The following is a 14,277-nucleotide window of genomic DNA, read 5'->3' on the forward strand; positions in this document are numbered from 1 at the left end:
CCACCACCAAAAAAAAAGAAAAAAAACAAAAACAAAAAACAAACCTCAAACAAAACAGGCACGAACACAGGTGAAAATAATGGCAAACTTTATTGGCATAAATCACAGAAATTGAAATGAGGAAAAGCCAGGTTAGAAGTTTACAGGAGAAGAGAAAAAAAAAATGAAAGATCAAATCATCAAATAATCATTGACCCAGAGGGCGGACACCCAGAAACCCCAAGCCTCGTCGGGCTGGGCCCCGCGGGGTCATGTAAACAGAGCAGTAAGGCCTATGGGTGCAGGTGGAGACTTGGGGGGGCTCATCTGGCCCCTCAGCACGGCCGCGGACGAGGAGCCTCTTCCCCGAAGCCCCCCACCCCATGTGGAGGGGTCCGCATCGTCCTTGCTTCCACCCCCACGGGGCAGCCTTTCCGTCTCTGAGAAACCCCAGGCCAGCCGGGCCCCGTCCCAGCTCTGGGGGGTGGGGGACAGAGCCGGGGGTGGGGGTGAGGGGGGGCGGCTTCTCGGTGCTTCTTCAGGATCCTGCCCCTCTGCCCCAAATCCTATCAGCCCTTTTGCAATAAGCTAAGCCCCTTCCCCCAGACCTCGGTCCCGAAGGTGCAAAGGAGAGTCCGTCTGGGGTGGGAAGGAGGAAAGAAGTTTGGGGTGGGGGGTGGGGGAGGGAGAGCGTGGGGGCGCTGATGCGCCCAGTGGAATCAGCAAGACCGAAGGTCCAAGTCAGATCCCAGCTTCCTGAGAAGGCTGCAGGGGAGAGCTCCGGAGGCGGTGAGGCGGCTGCGAAAGGTCTCTGGGTTGCCAGAAGGGTTGGGGGGGGGGAGGGGAGCAGACGCTCCTAACGGCTGGGCTGGCTGGCGGGGCAAGAAACGGCGCCCCGGAAGGAAGTGTACTTTCCCCTTCAAGCACAGGACCGGTGAGGTGCGGGGTTCCAGGCCCCCACTGGGCAGGACCCCCCTCCCCCCTGCCCCAGGCCAGGCTGTGTGGGCCTGGGAAAGAAGGACGGAGTTCAAAATACAGCAGTTTACAAGACGGTCCCGCCCCCATCACCTTACTTGTGCTAAGGAAACAAAAAAATACAAATTGCTTCCCGGCCCCCCCTCCCCCCCCTCCCCCCCCCCCCGCCCCCAGCCCTCGGTCCCTGGTCAGAGAGGAGGAGAATACAAAAGGGGACCATGTTTAAAATCTCTTCCGCAGCGTCGCGTAGAGAAGTGAAGGGCCTCTCGGCCGGTCTGAATTCAAAGCTCAGTGTAGAAATCTATCAAAGTTGGCACAGTGACCCGGCTCGGGGGGGGGGCCCCCGGGAGATGGACGTTGACTAGAAAACATTATTGCTCGAGAGGTTTGTCTCAGTAGAACCAGAGGAGTGATTGGCGGGAGGGGGTTGGGGGGGCCGTGGCCAGGTGGGCCAGACACCGGGGCCGGGGGCGGCCAAAGGACCGGAGGAAAACGGGGCGCCTTCTGTGGGACCCTGGGCTCTGGCGGGGGAGTGGATGGATGCTGGCATTGACAAGGGGGCCCACTGTCCCCCAACACTCTCAGAAACAAGGGCGGTGAGCTGGGGGCGGGGGAGAGAGTGAGGAGACCCCCGCCTGCCCCCTCCCCTGCTGCCAACACGGGTGAGAGATGGCTCCAGTGTGGGTGCTGGTCTTGGCCAGGCAGGTCCAGGGGGGCGCGGGGGGGGCACACACATGTGGGACGGCCTCTGAGGGGGGGGGGTCCGAGAGCTGGCAGCCTGGGGGGGCCGTAGGAGGAAGATGGCCCGGGGGCGAAGCAAAGCAGGGGGGACCCCCTCACACCCCCCCGCCGCCACCCTGCACCAGCCAAGAACGTGGGTTCCAGTTTGAGTGGGGCGGCCCCTCCCGCCGATGGAGGGGGGGCCTCTGGGTCCGAGTGGCCGCGGCGGCGGGGGGCGGGCGGGCGCCTAGCAGAAGAGCTTGACGAAGCAGTTCTGACAGTAGGGCTTGTCGTTCTGCTCCTTGAAGGTGCCCTTGTTCAGCTGCTTGAGGCAGAAGGCGCAGACGAAGTGCTCGGGGTGGAACTTCTTGGCCATGGCGGTGATGCAGCGGCCCGTGATGGGCTTCTGGCAGCCCGAGCACAGCGAGCCGCGCCGCTCGTGGTAGTGCACCTCGCAGTAGGGCTGCCCGTCGTGCTCGAAGAAGCTGCCGTTGATGAACGGCGTGAAGCACTCCTGCAGGGGGAGGCGGGGAGGGGGCTCAGCGGGGACAGTGCCCCGGTTCCCCCCTCCCCCCGAGCTCTGGCCTTCCCCAGCAGCCACAGGGGCGGGGAACGCCCCGGGCAGCACCTGTGGCTCCATGCCGGCCTCCCACGGGCCGGGGAGCGGGGACAGTGGACCCAGACCCCACCCCCTGTGCCCCCGAGCTGACAGCAGGGCCCAGGGGAGGGCAAGGCGGGTGCAGGCGGGCAAGGCGACAAGCCCCACCTCTGCCTCATCTGGCTGGGGAGATCCTGGCTGGCCCCGTCTCCCCCCCTGGAATGATGCCCGGGAAGTGCCCACTTCTGTGGACGCTTTGCCCCCAGGCGGGCACAAGGGCCGCCATGAGGGGCTCGGCCTGAGCCCATGGCCCAGAACCTGCTGGGATGCGGGAGAGAATCAAGCCCAAACGGGGTGGCCGAGCTGGGGCTGGAACACATGACACGGGGAGGGGCCCTGGTGCGCCGCCCCCCACCCCAGCCCTCACCCGGCACACGAAGCACTCGGGGTGCCAAAGCGTGTTGAGGGCCGAGATGTAGTTCTCCAGGATGGCCCGCGCGCAGCCGCCACACTTGGGGGCAAACATGTCGAAGTAGTCCTTGCGGCAGTAGGCCTTGCCGTCCTTCTCGTGGAAGCCTGGAGGGGTCGGGAGTTGGGGGGGGCAAGGGGACAGTCAGGGCGGCCCCGGGGGCGGCTGCCCGGGCTGCCGGGGTGGGGGGGGGGGCGCCAGCACCGTCCGTACCTTCCGGGCCGAAGAAGGCCCCACACTGGGCACAGAAGAAGTGCTCAGGGTGCCACGTGCGGTCCAAGGCGGTCACCACTTTCTGTGGGAGCAGAGGGGACGCTCAGGGGCGAGCCACAGCCGTGCGCAGCTAGCTGCCCCGCCCCCCCCCACAGACCGGATTCCCAGGCTGCACTGCCCCCCAGGTCCCAGGCCACTGTCCCCATGCCCGCCAGGGTCACTCCCGCAGCACCTGGGGCATCACGGAGGATGCCACGCAGGGCAGGGCACGGGCTGGGGCGGGGGCGGCCCCAGGCCTGACTGTGCCCTCGTTCTATGAGCGAAGGGGCTTAGACACATAGAGGCCGGGCGGGGGGGGGGTTTCCTGGGCCCTCTGGCACGCACGTCCAGGATGGGGCCGTTGCAGTAGTAGCAGCGCGGGGAGAAGAGGTTGTGATAGTCCTTTTCACAGTATGGCTGCCCGTCCCGCTCAAAGAAGTTCCGCGACCCGATCTCCTCCTGGCAGTGGGTGCAGACGAAGTGCTCCGGGTGCCACGTCTTCCCCATGGCGGTCACCACCTGCAGAGGGGCACAGGTGATGGCACAGGCCCCGCCCCTCGCAGCCCCGCCCCGACCACGCCCCCTCCATGGTCCCGCCACGCCCCCGTCCCGGCCACGCCCCTTCCCGGGCCCGCCCTCCCCCCTCACCTGCCCGGCGATGGGCTTCTTGCAGGCCCCGCAGACGCCTTTGGCCACGGTGGCCACCCCCAGCTTGTTCAGGTCGGACTGCAGACTCCCCAGCATGCTGTCCAGCTGGCTCCCGGGCTTCGGGGGCTCCCCGGGGGGAGAGCTGCTCCCCGTCTTCCCCTGGGACATGAACTGCGGAGACAGAGGCGGAGTCGGTGCCTGGGCCTGCAGGCCTGCACCCCGAGTCTCCCACCTTCTCCAGGGGTCTCGGGAGACCCGGGGGGGCACCTGCAAGCCCGCTGGGGGCAGGTGGGCAGAGGCTCGCGCAGAGCGGAGGGGATGGGCTGGCTGGTCTCGGGGGTCAGAGGGCGGCCAGCGGTCAGTGTCCAGCAGGACCCTCGGCCCAGCACTGACCCCGCCCTCGTCCTGCCCGCTCAGAGGCCAGCCACCCGCCCAGCACGGCGATCCATTCGCTCCCGGCTCCAGGCCCTGGATCTTGGGTGGGGAGGAGAGAGGCGTGAGCGATCTCGCCAGGTGGGGGGGAAGGAAGGGAGGGAGAGTGAGAGACCGTCACGGAAGGGATGAGGGGAGTCGGGGAGAGAAAGAGGAGAGGCCGGGGCAGCGAGGGGAGCCCACGAGGGCTGGGCCGGGTGGGGGCAGGTCAGAGAGCAGAGGCCTCAGGATGGCAGGGGGTAAGGGGACAGCTGACCCCCCGCCCCCAGAGAGCGACCGGGGGTGTGAGGATCATGGCAGGACCCTTGCTGGGGGGTGTGAGCACAGCACAGGGCGGTGGTCTGGGCACGGGGCTGGGGCAGCCAGGCAACACCCCCCCCCAAGGCCTGCCTGCATCGGGGGGAAGAGCGGGTCCTCCTCCGTCTGACAGCCCACGGACCTCACGGGTTGGGGCGCAGGAGAGGGGGAAGCGTCCTGCGGGGTCTCACCCCGGGACCCGGCCCCAGCACTCTGGGCCCCGGGGGAGCCCTGGGGGGGAGCCGAGGACCCCGGGGCAGCGGGGACAGGAGAGCTGGACAGGGGAGAAGAGCCGGAGGCGGAGGTGTCTGTGCAGAGCTGGAGCAAAGAAGGGGCAGGAGGAGAAGGTGCGACAGAGGCTCTCCTCAGGGGGACGGGGGAGCCGGGCGGGAAGACCACCTGGGCGGGAGAGAGGAAGAAGAAGAGATGAGGGAGAGAAACAGCCGGCGGGCGGTCAGGGGTGCGGGGAGGAGACACCCCCTCCCCCGGGGCTCTCCCTCTCGGCCACCAAGCGCGTGAGGTCCGACCCGCCAGGCCGGAGGACACCGGACACCCCTGGGTCCCGCCGTGAGCGTCCCCCTAGCCGGTGCTGGGGTCTGCGGCCCGGCCGCTCGCTACCTTCTCCACCAGCGGCCCCCCAGCCCGCCGCCCGCGCGGCTGCACAGTGATGACGACGCCCTCAGTCAGCCAGTCCTCCTCGGGCGGGGCCCCCGCCGCCCCCCGGGCCTCCTCCGCCTCGGGCTGGATGCCCAGCCGCCCCTGCAGCTCCGCCATGAGCTGCTCGTGGGACGGGGTCCTGCTCAGGGTGGCGGGGTCCAGCCGGCGGCGAGGGGAGGGCTCCCGGGACATGGGGTGCGCGTGGCCCGTCTCCCGGCTCCTCCTGATCACCGAACGGATCTGAGGGGGGAGGGGCTGGCATCACTGCCCCGCTCGGGGTCAGGCCGCGGCTGCTCAGTCAGTCCACACTCGGGGGGTCTGGCAAGGGGAGGGAGGGCGGGCGGAACACAAGCCCCCAAGGGCCCAGCAGGTGGGGCTGGGGCGGCGGCGGGGGGCAGCAGGGGCGCCCCAGCCCGTTCCCCTCCCCCCGCCCCACCGTGACCTTGGATAAGACCCTCAGCTTCCGGGGACCTCGACCTCTACCTAGGGCCTCACAGTGGCGTCACCAGTCGGTGCTGCTCCCATGGCGGCCCCGCCGAAAGGGGGGACAAGGACACAGACAGGGCCAGGGCGACGCTCAAAGGGCCGGGCCGCAGGCTCTGGGCTCGCGGGAGCCCCAGGTGCGACCCCCAACACCAACAGGTGAGGCCAAAGCCGTGAAAACAAGCCTCAGTGGCGAGGGTGCGAGTGGACGCTTCTCCGGCCGCAATGGGGGGGCCGCTGTTTCTGCCTGCCTGGAGGCCCCGAGGACACAGGGGCCCCTGACGGTGCTCGGGGAACACCAGGGCCACCCCCGGAGATACTTGGGGGCCGGGCAGGTCCAGAGCATTGCAAGGCTTGTGCCCTGGACGCCCGAGCGATGTCCCCAGGCCAGGGTCAGCTGTTTCCTCCTGCTTACAGGATGTGACCCCGGGCCTGGGGTACTCTGGATTCGCTGCCATTTCTGGACAGGGTGTGAAGTTGGGACCAAGCGAGAAACAGAAGCAGTGACCGCTGCCCGGGTAGCCCTGGGCCTGGGCTGCGTCCGACGTGCCCTCTGGGGTCCACTGCGTCCCCAGGGCAGGGTGTGGGGCTGAAGGGCCGTGGGAGGGGGGGGCAACTGTGCTTTGACCGGCTGGAGAGGCCCCAGGTCAAACCCGTCTCCACCCCGCAGGGCGGGCATCCGGGATGGCCCTTCCCCAGGGAAAAGCCAGAACGAGCAAGAGGCAGGCTGTCACCGAGAATCCCGGGGCCGGGGGCCCAGACGACTGCGGGCATGCGAGTGCCAGGCTGCATGCGGTTAGCCAAGAGGGGCCACACTCAGCCTCGGGGGCCATGCCAGCGAGCTGGCGCCTGCCTGGCCGGAGGTGGAAATCCTCTCCGTGGCGGCGGCTGTGTCCAGGGCTGTGGCGAGTGGAAACTCGGGCCTGTCCCTCTCGGCCTCCGTGGCGGTTGCAGCGTGGCCCTCGGGCCTCCGGGGGGTCTCGGCACTCGCGGTGGGCCTGCCCGCTCCACCAGCAGGCCAGCGGCCGGTCGGCCCTGCCCTGTCCTGGCTCTGGCCTCGCTCCTTCGTGAGACTCCAGGTGTCGGGGCAGACGGCCTGCCGGTCCACGGCCACCACACACGGCTCAGTCACCTCCTGAAGGCCGGCCCCGGCTCTGGGGGGGGTCTCGGGCCCACCCCTGGGGGAGACCACGGCCTCGTCCTCCCCAATGCACACTGGGCGGGCGGGGGGCCCTGCTCCTCCAGCCCGGGGGACAGCGTGGCCAGGGGCAGCGCTGGCGAGGCCACCCCACGCCTGGCTGTGCAGCTGGGCACACGGAGACCCCGAGCGGGGAGTGTCTGGGGTCGCCCCGAGGTCGGGCATATCAAGCCAGCGGAGGGCCTCGGGAGGGAGGCAGCCCTGCGCCTGGGCCTCCTCCACACGGAGGCCCTCCGGGGTGTGCGCGGGGCCTGGCGGGGAGAGGGGGACAGCGGGCGGCGAGGACACAGAGGGCCCGGGGGGAGAAGAGAGGACGTGGGCAGCGCCTGGCGCTGAGCTGGGCGGCAGGCCCGGGACACTCAAGGCCACCACCGAGGAGCAGGTCTGGAAGGGGAGAGAGATAAGAGGCAGGAGAGAGAGGAGAGAGAGAGGAGGGGTGAGGAGGGGAGCTCCCCGCGGGCCGGGCTCAGCCGCAGGGCTCAGAAGCGCCAGCCGGGAGGACTCACTGCCCGCTGACCGGGGGACTGCGAAGCGGAAGCAGGAGATCAGCGCCCGGAGGTCTCCCGGGGTGGAAGGGCCCGGGGGGGTCCCGTCTGTCCCCTGCCGGTGGGGCTGTCCAGTCCCGGCAGCCGGCCTGGGGGAGGCAGCGGCCCTGCCCAGTGCCAGGCCAGCTCAGCCCTGACCCACACCTCCTGACCCCAATGCCTGGCTCTGGGGGGCACAGCCAGAAGCCCCACACCAGGGTCCACGCTAGCGAGCAAGGCCTGACGCGGAGGACAGGGCAGGGCTCCCAGGGGCGGGGGTGGGTCCAAGCCAGCAGCCCCACAACCCCCAGGGTCTCCACCTGCACAGGCCAGCCGGCTGCGGGGAGGACCCCCCCCTCCCGCCCCGGCCCAGAAGCCGGGCTGCCCACCAGGAAGGGCCAAGTCAGCAAGTGCTGGAGGCTCCGTCAATAGCGGGGCCTCTAAATAAAACATCGCAGGGCTGGCAGCCGGAAGCAAGCGGCGCGGAGGGGGAACCTCGGGCAGGCCCCGCCGGCTGCAGGCAGAAGGGGGGGTGGGGGGACGGGCCCGGACGCCGAGAGGAGGCGGCAGAAGAGGCCGGACAAGCCCCGCAGAGCGGCCAAGGCCTCCTGCACCCGGGGGTGGCGGCAACACTGGGCCCTTTGTCCCAGCCCCTCGTCCTCGCAGGGAGGAGGAATGTCCCCACCAGACCCGGGTCCCACGCCGGGACACTGCTGGGTTCCCGGCTCAGGGCAAGAGGGCAAGACCTCTGACCCGGGGCCGAGGGGTGGGGTGGGGTGAGGGGGGCAAGTTCCCGCTGCCCCGGAGACACAGGAGGAGCACCTTGAAGTCCGACAGGGAGGCCATGAGCTCGTCCAGCTCCCTGGTGGCGGAGGAGGCCGAGATGCGGGTCTGCTGCTGGCTGGAGGCGGCTCGCTGCGGGCTGCCCTGGTTCACGGTGACGGCGGGGCTGCGGGCGGGCGAGCAGGTGGGCGTCAGCGCGAGGGATTGGTGGGGGGTGTTGGGGGCTTAGCTCCCACCCCAGGGTCCCACCGCCCCACACCCTCTGGTGCAAGTTCAGGCCCAAGTGCACGTGCTGGGCAGCTGAGGGTGGTCTGGCGAGCCCCACGCCCGGTGCTCCTGGCGAGGGGAGCCGGGAAGGAGACCCCCTGCCGGATGGGCGGCCTCGCCCGCACCCTCCCTGTCCCTGCTCCCGGTTCAGGGGTGCGCATGCGCGTGCACGGGCCGGCCGGGGGCGGGGCTCCGGGGGGCCTCGCGACGCTCTGCGCCCGGGAGGGCACCCGGGGCCTCTCCCCGCGGCGGGGCACTCACACGGGGCTGGGCACGGAGCTCTCCAGCTCGTCCAGGAGCCTCTCCACGCTGGGCCGCACGGCCTCCAGCCCGCGGCCGCCGTTGCGCTTGGGCTTCTCCTTGGGCAGGGGCCCCGCCTTGGGCGCCAGGGCGCCGCTGTTCTCCAGGATGCCGTAGTGGGGGCTCAGGGCCCCGGGCAGCGGGGGGCTGGCGTTGGCCTCATCTTGGAGAGAGGGGGAGAGAGAGAGGGAGGCTGAGCCTGGGGTCCCCCCACCCGGAGAGTCTGAGGCCGGTGGGGCCGCGCCCGGGGGTCCCCCCCGCACCTGGGGGGCTGTGCTGCACGGCGTTGAGCTCCAGGAGCAGCCGGTCGAGCTCGGACAGGTTGCTGCCCAGGGACGCACTCATGACGGTGGGGGACGGCTCCGCCGACTTCTGCTTGTTGGGGAAGCTGCGGGGGAGGGGGCATGGCAGCGTGAGGCGGGGCCCGCGGCCCCCAGATCCTCTGAGGGGGGCACAGGGAGAAGGACACAGGCAAGCGAGCGATCCCTCCCAAAGCGGGCTTGGGACACAAGGAGGAGGAAGAGGAGGAGGAAGGAAGTCTTGCCTCAGCACAGGTTGGCTGAGCCGCCATCACCCACAGACCCCCACGCACGCACACACACACGCAGGCTGGGTTCGGGGCGAGGGACACACCTGTACACGTGCTCCTCCTCGCCGGCTCGGGAACACGGGGAGCCCCCGGCGTCCTGGGGGAGGGAGGCAGCGAAGGTTTTGGCAGTGGAACCGTAGACGGGGGAGGGGGGCTGAGGCTGCAGGGAGAGTAGGGCTCAGGGGCTCGACACCCCCCCCAGTGTCACCCCTGTGTCCCCCCCCAGATCTCCCCAGCCCGTCACCATCACCCCAGCCCGTCACCCCACAGGGACTTTCCACGTCCGGGCCCCGAGGTAGGTGATTAAGGCTTGGTCACCGGCCCTTATGTGTGGGGGTGGCGGGCGGGGGAAGCCAGAGGTCTCTCCCGGCTCCCCGCGCCCCTTCCGGAGATCTCCGTGGCAGGAGCCCCCTTACCTGCTGGTGAGTGATGCGGGGGGCGCCGGGCTGCCACTGGTCTAGGGGCTCCAGGGCAGTGCCATTGAGGGCCTCGCTGGAGGGGGGCGGGGGCACGGGCGGGGGCACGGCCACCTCCTGGTACGTGTGGTTCCCCGTGGGGTAGGAGTAGGGGGTCTCCTCCGACAGGAACACAGGCCGCTTGGAGATGTGGGAGGTGGTGGACTCCAAGTCCGCCAGCAGGGCGTCTGCGGAGACGAGGGCAGGCAGGTGAGGACGGGGAGCCCGAGCCCTGTGCCCGTCCCCTCTGAGCACTGCCCCACCCAGAGGAGCCATGCTCAGCCTCGGGCCAGTCTGGCCAGCTCGCACAGCCCGGGCAGGGGCTGGGGGGGGTGTGGGGGGGTGGTTTCCTACCTGCCTGCGAGCCCTCGGGGCCAGGCGGCGCAGCTGGCTGGCCCGGAGTCAGAAATGCCAGCCCGGAGAACTCGGCTCCCCAGGGCAAGGCAGGGAGGAGAGTGGGAGGGGAGGGGAGGGGCCCCGGGCACGTCACTGAGGCGGGGAGGGGCTGGGCAGTACCGGGGCCCACTTCAGCTTCCTCAGTCCCCCACAAGAGGGGCCCCTAGGGCGGCCCGTGCCTTCCTGGCACCCAGGAACCGGCCGAGGCAGGGGGCTGTCCCGGGAGGCGGGGGCTGCAGAGGGTCAGGCAGGGGGCTGTCCCGGGATGCGGGGGCTGGAGAGGGTCAGCACAGGGGGTCCCCCCGGGCTGCATCTGCTGGAGCCTGGCAAGCAGCCGGGCTGAGGCTCGGGGCCCCGAGTGAAGCTTCCATTCCCCGAGCAGCAGCAATGGCTGGCGGGGGGCCCCCGGGGTCTCCAGGGCCTCGGGCCAGGAAGGGTACTGCTGGGGTCTGGGTCTGAGTGGCTCACTCCACCCCCACCGCCCCCTTCACACCCCTCCTGGAGGTCCGACACCTGCACAGGGGCTGGGTCCCTGCTCCCCTCACCCTGCTAAGACCCCCGGGAGGGACGGCTTCGGGTGGGATGGTCAGGGACCGACTGCCCCGTCCTGCCGACCCCTGAGCCTGGAGCTGGAATCCTGCCACTCAGACAGGGAACCTGAAGCCGACCTCGAGGAGCGGCGGCCGTGCCCGCCCCCTGGGAGCCAACCCCCCCAAACCCGGCCTGCAGCCATCACGGCGGGCGCCCCGTGGACCCCACCCTGCCCCCGAAGGGAGCCAGGCCCTCCCTGCCTTCTCCCTCTGCGTCCACCCGCTCCGCAGCCCGGCTTGGCCAGCCACACCTACCCCCAGCCCCACTCCGGGACCAGCACGAGGAACTGGGGGTCCCAGCTTCCGGGCAGGGCGAGGTCCTAAGGAGTCACTTCCTGACGCCGGCAAACCGGAACGTCAGCCCAGCCCGGCGGGCGGCGAGCGGCCGTCTAGGTAACGGCGGAAAAGGAAGCGCGGCCCGGCCAATCCCAGTGCCCCGGCCACACCTGCTGCCCGGGCTGCCCTGTTCCTCCTGGGCCAGACCTGACAGGGCGGGGCCCGCCTACCACGCGCTGCAGGTCACGGGGACAGCCTGGGGCTGGGGTGGCCCCTGGGGTGGCCCCTGGTTTCCTGTCCGGGAGTGTCCTGGCAGTGCCAGAGCCGCCTGAAGCGGTGCAGGGGGGTCAGAGTCTGAGGCCGGGGGTGTCAGGCTCGAGACCAGGCCCCATGTCTCCACCGACTCCCCGGGGCCTCCTCGACCATCATCTCTTAGCTTCCCTGACTCGGTCTCCACGGCCAGCCGGGGCTCGTCACTCGTCCCTGGGGGCACAGCGGGGAGGTTTATGGGGATGGCAGACGGCCCCGTCTCAGCCGTTCTGACCGGCTCCGTGAAACTCAGGAAAGGACTTGAATTGCAGGTGGGCACGGGGGAGGGGGCGGGAGACAAGGAGTGCCAGGTCCTCTCTGCCCCTCCGAGGCCTCCCCAGCTCCTGGGGCACCGTCAGGGCAAGACGGGAAAGGACGGCCCTGCCTGAGCGAGCGCAACACGCGGCATGAAACCCCCCACGCGGGTGCAGAGGGGGTGGCCGGCGTCCTTCTGGTTTTTCTTCCCTGCACTCGTCTAGGAGAGGGGGAAGAACCCCAGAGAGAACGAGCACAGGCCGTGGGGGTCTGCGAGGGCTTCGCGTCTGCACAGCACTAGGCGTCTCTGTCCCTCAGGGGCGCCCAGTCCTCCGCGACCCTGGGCAGCCGGAGCTGCAGCAGGAGATCAGAAGCTGCAGGCGGCCGCCTGGTCAGAGGCCAAAGTTTCCCGGCACAGCAAGCCCCTCCCTGCCTGAGCAAACAGAGCCCCTGGGGCCGGCTGCTCCCCAGGGCTGGGAGGGGGTCCCCATTCTCAGCCACAGAGACGACCCTCCATTCCTACATGGTCACTGGTTCCTCCAGGGCAGCCCCCCCGCCGAGCTGTCTGCAGCGCCGGGGCGCCTTCCTGCAGGCTCACACTTCTGTGACTCCAAGGAGGTTCTGAGTCCAAGCCCAGTCACTGAGGGAGGAGGCGTGCCTAGGAACTCACAGCCCCCGCCTCTCAGGGCCAGCTGACCAATCACATTCGAGGGAAATGAAGTCCCCCAGGTGTGTCCACATAAGGAGAGTTGGGGGTGTGGGTGTGCATACATGTGAGTCCCGTGTGTGGTGTGTATGTGTGTGTGGGGGGGGGCACTGGCCGAAGACTCCCATTACACCCTAGCAAAGGAGAAAAGAGAACCACCCACTACTGCCACCAGGGGGCGCCATTGACCCGCGGGCACCGGCGGTCGCCGGGAGTCACCCAAGATAACCACCGGCAATCAAGGACTTTTCCAGCTGGGGAAGCCCGGCAGCCCCCTGGCGGGGAGCGTGCCAAGGCACTTTCAGGAAGCCGAGAACGCCTGGCTGAACTGGTGGAGGGACGCAGCAGGCTCCGCGGGAGCAGCGCGAGGTGGTCTTGGTGGCTGGCCGTCGGCCGCGGCCCTCATTCACTGGCAGGCAAGAGGCCAGAGCGACGCCTGCCTGCCTGCCTGCCCATGGGACCCAGAGGACACCTGCGGGACACTGGTCCCTGCTGGCCCTTGCTCCCTCCCAGACGCAGCCGACCCACCCCTACCCCTGGCCGTTAGCTGGAAGCTGCAGGGCAGCCCCCAGGACACAGAGCCCCCAGGATCGGCAGCCCGCGAGGCTCCGGGTCTGCAGCCACGAGGGGGTTAAGACAGGAAGGTCCCCAGCCCCCAGAGGGAGTGAGCGGAAGGGCCGGTCTGCCCACATTCCAGGCAAATGCCACAGCAGCTGCGCCCCTGCCCCCTGTGTGCATTCCCAGCCCGGGCCAGAGGTCCAGAGGCTGCCCCCGCCCCCCCCCCCAGCCCGCAGGAAGGGGATGCTTGGCTCTGCACACCTAGGCCCAGCCACTGGCACCGGTCACAGAGGGTCACAGAGAGTCGCAGAGAGTCGCAGAAACCCCGGCACCTGCCCTCCTCCCACCCAGGCACACACGGTGTCCAGGAGCCAACTCCTCCCGGCCCGGGCACTGCACCTCCCCGCGTGCAAGGCAGCCAAGTGGACCTGGGACCCGCAGCAAGGCGCTCACCCCACACTCCTCCCGGACACAGCGCGGGCTGGACACCGGGTCTCCCGGAGGGGCCGTGTCCATGGGCAGCTCCGGCCAGGCCCCTTGGCCACCCCGACCGCCATCAGGAAATGGCAGGAGAGTCGGGAGACGAGACGGACTGGGGCTCCCCAGGCCCTGGAACCCGGGGAGGGGGGTGGGGGTCGGCAGATCCCACCCTCACACCCCGTGTCAGGTCCGAGAGGCTCGGCGGGCTACACGTAGGCCTTGTCGCACTGCACAAACTCCTGAGCACTGAGCTGAGAGTAGCCTCTGAGCACCACCGAGTGAGGCCCCGCACAAGCAACAGAGATGTACGGGAGACTGCACAGCTCCAGGGAGGGCAGTTTCCTGAGGAGTTGGCACAGCGACGCTTCCCCGGGCACCATCCACACAGGGGCCTACCTGACCCAGGCACCACTCCCTCGGGCCCGGGTGCCCCCACATGCTAGCACCCTGCCGGGGTGGGGGGGGGGAGGAGGCTGGCCCTTCCTTAGGAAGGAGCCCTGTAAACAGCAGGAAGGCTGGAGGCTCGGGGCCTGGCCAAGGAGCCAGCAGGAGCGGGCAGGAAGGCGGCGTCCCCTCCCCCGCCTGGCCCAGGGGTAATCTAATCCGCAGTGGGGTACTTTTACTTGGTGAGTAACTCCCCAGGAATGGGGAGCTGGGTATATTTATCCCGATAACTGTTTGGGGAGGAGAGGCGCGCATCTGCCCCCACCCAGCGCCGGGCTCTGCTCCCACCCGGCCCAGGACCCCCTCGGGCTGCCCTGGCCATCGGGATTCTGGGCGACAGGCCGTCCCCTCTCCAAGAACAAAGTCAGCCGCGCTCCACGCGCAATCCCGGCCGGGAGATGACAGGAGGGAGGCCCAGGGCCGCACTGCAGGCGGCTGGCTGCCCCCTCACAGACAGCCCACCTTTCTGGTGGGGTCCTTCTCGGGGGGCAAGCGGGCAGCAAGTGGGCAGAACCGGGTGTGTGCCGCCCTCCCCCACCCCCTGCTTTCCAGGTTGCAGGGGAGCTGGCCCTCCTCTGGGAGAGGCCGAGGGCGCACCTCTGGGCGCTCCCGGCGCGGATCTAAACCCCGGGTGTGC

The 14,277-nt window shown here is 69.6% G+C and overlaps 1 protein-coding gene across 2 annotated transcripts in view; it reads right to left on the reverse strand.

Annotated features, from left to right (window-relative positions):
* Positions 1 to 1,117: 1,117 nt before the first annotated feature.
* The window catches only part of PXN (paxillin), a 45,206-nt gene continuing 32,046 nt past the window's right edge, over positions 1,118 to 14,277 (reverse strand). The window contains exons 2-14 of one of the 2 annotated variants that reach the window (XM_055147286.1): positions 9,588 to 9,814; positions 9,216 to 9,268; positions 8,846 to 8,970; positions 8,544 to 8,745; positions 8,055 to 8,181; positions 6,364 to 7,092; positions 4,464 to 4,769; positions 3,909 to 4,115; positions 3,642 to 3,812; positions 3,339 to 3,512; positions 2,955 to 3,036; positions 2,700 to 2,848; positions 1,118 to 2,188 (exon numbers count right to left, since the gene is read on the reverse strand). In XM_055147286.1, coding sequence (XP_055003261.1) covers positions 1,922 to 2,188; positions 2,700 to 2,848; positions 2,955 to 3,036; positions 3,339 to 3,512; positions 3,642 to 3,812; positions 3,909 to 4,115; positions 4,464 to 4,769; positions 6,364 to 7,092; positions 8,055 to 8,181; positions 8,544 to 8,745; positions 8,846 to 8,970; positions 9,216 to 9,268; positions 9,588 to 9,814 — 2,819 coding nt within the window. In that variant the 3' untranslated portion in view covers positions 1,118 to 1,921. Of the gene's footprint in view, positions 2,189 to 2,699; positions 2,849 to 2,954; positions 3,037 to 3,338; positions 3,513 to 3,641; positions 3,813 to 3,908; positions 4,116 to 4,463; positions 4,770 to 6,363; positions 7,093 to 8,054; positions 8,182 to 8,543; positions 8,746 to 8,845; positions 8,971 to 9,215; positions 9,332 to 9,587; positions 9,815 to 14,277 lie in introns of both variants that reach the window. The other variant, XM_055147285.1, reaches the window with a different exon arrangement.

The sequence above is a fragment of the Sorex araneus genome, chromosome 9 (assembly GCF_027595985.1).
Source record: "Sorex araneus isolate mSorAra2 chromosome 9, mSorAra2.pri, whole genome shotgun sequence".
Taxonomy (NCBI): Eukaryota; Metazoa; Chordata; class Mammalia; order Eulipotyphla; family Soricidae; genus Sorex; species Sorex araneus.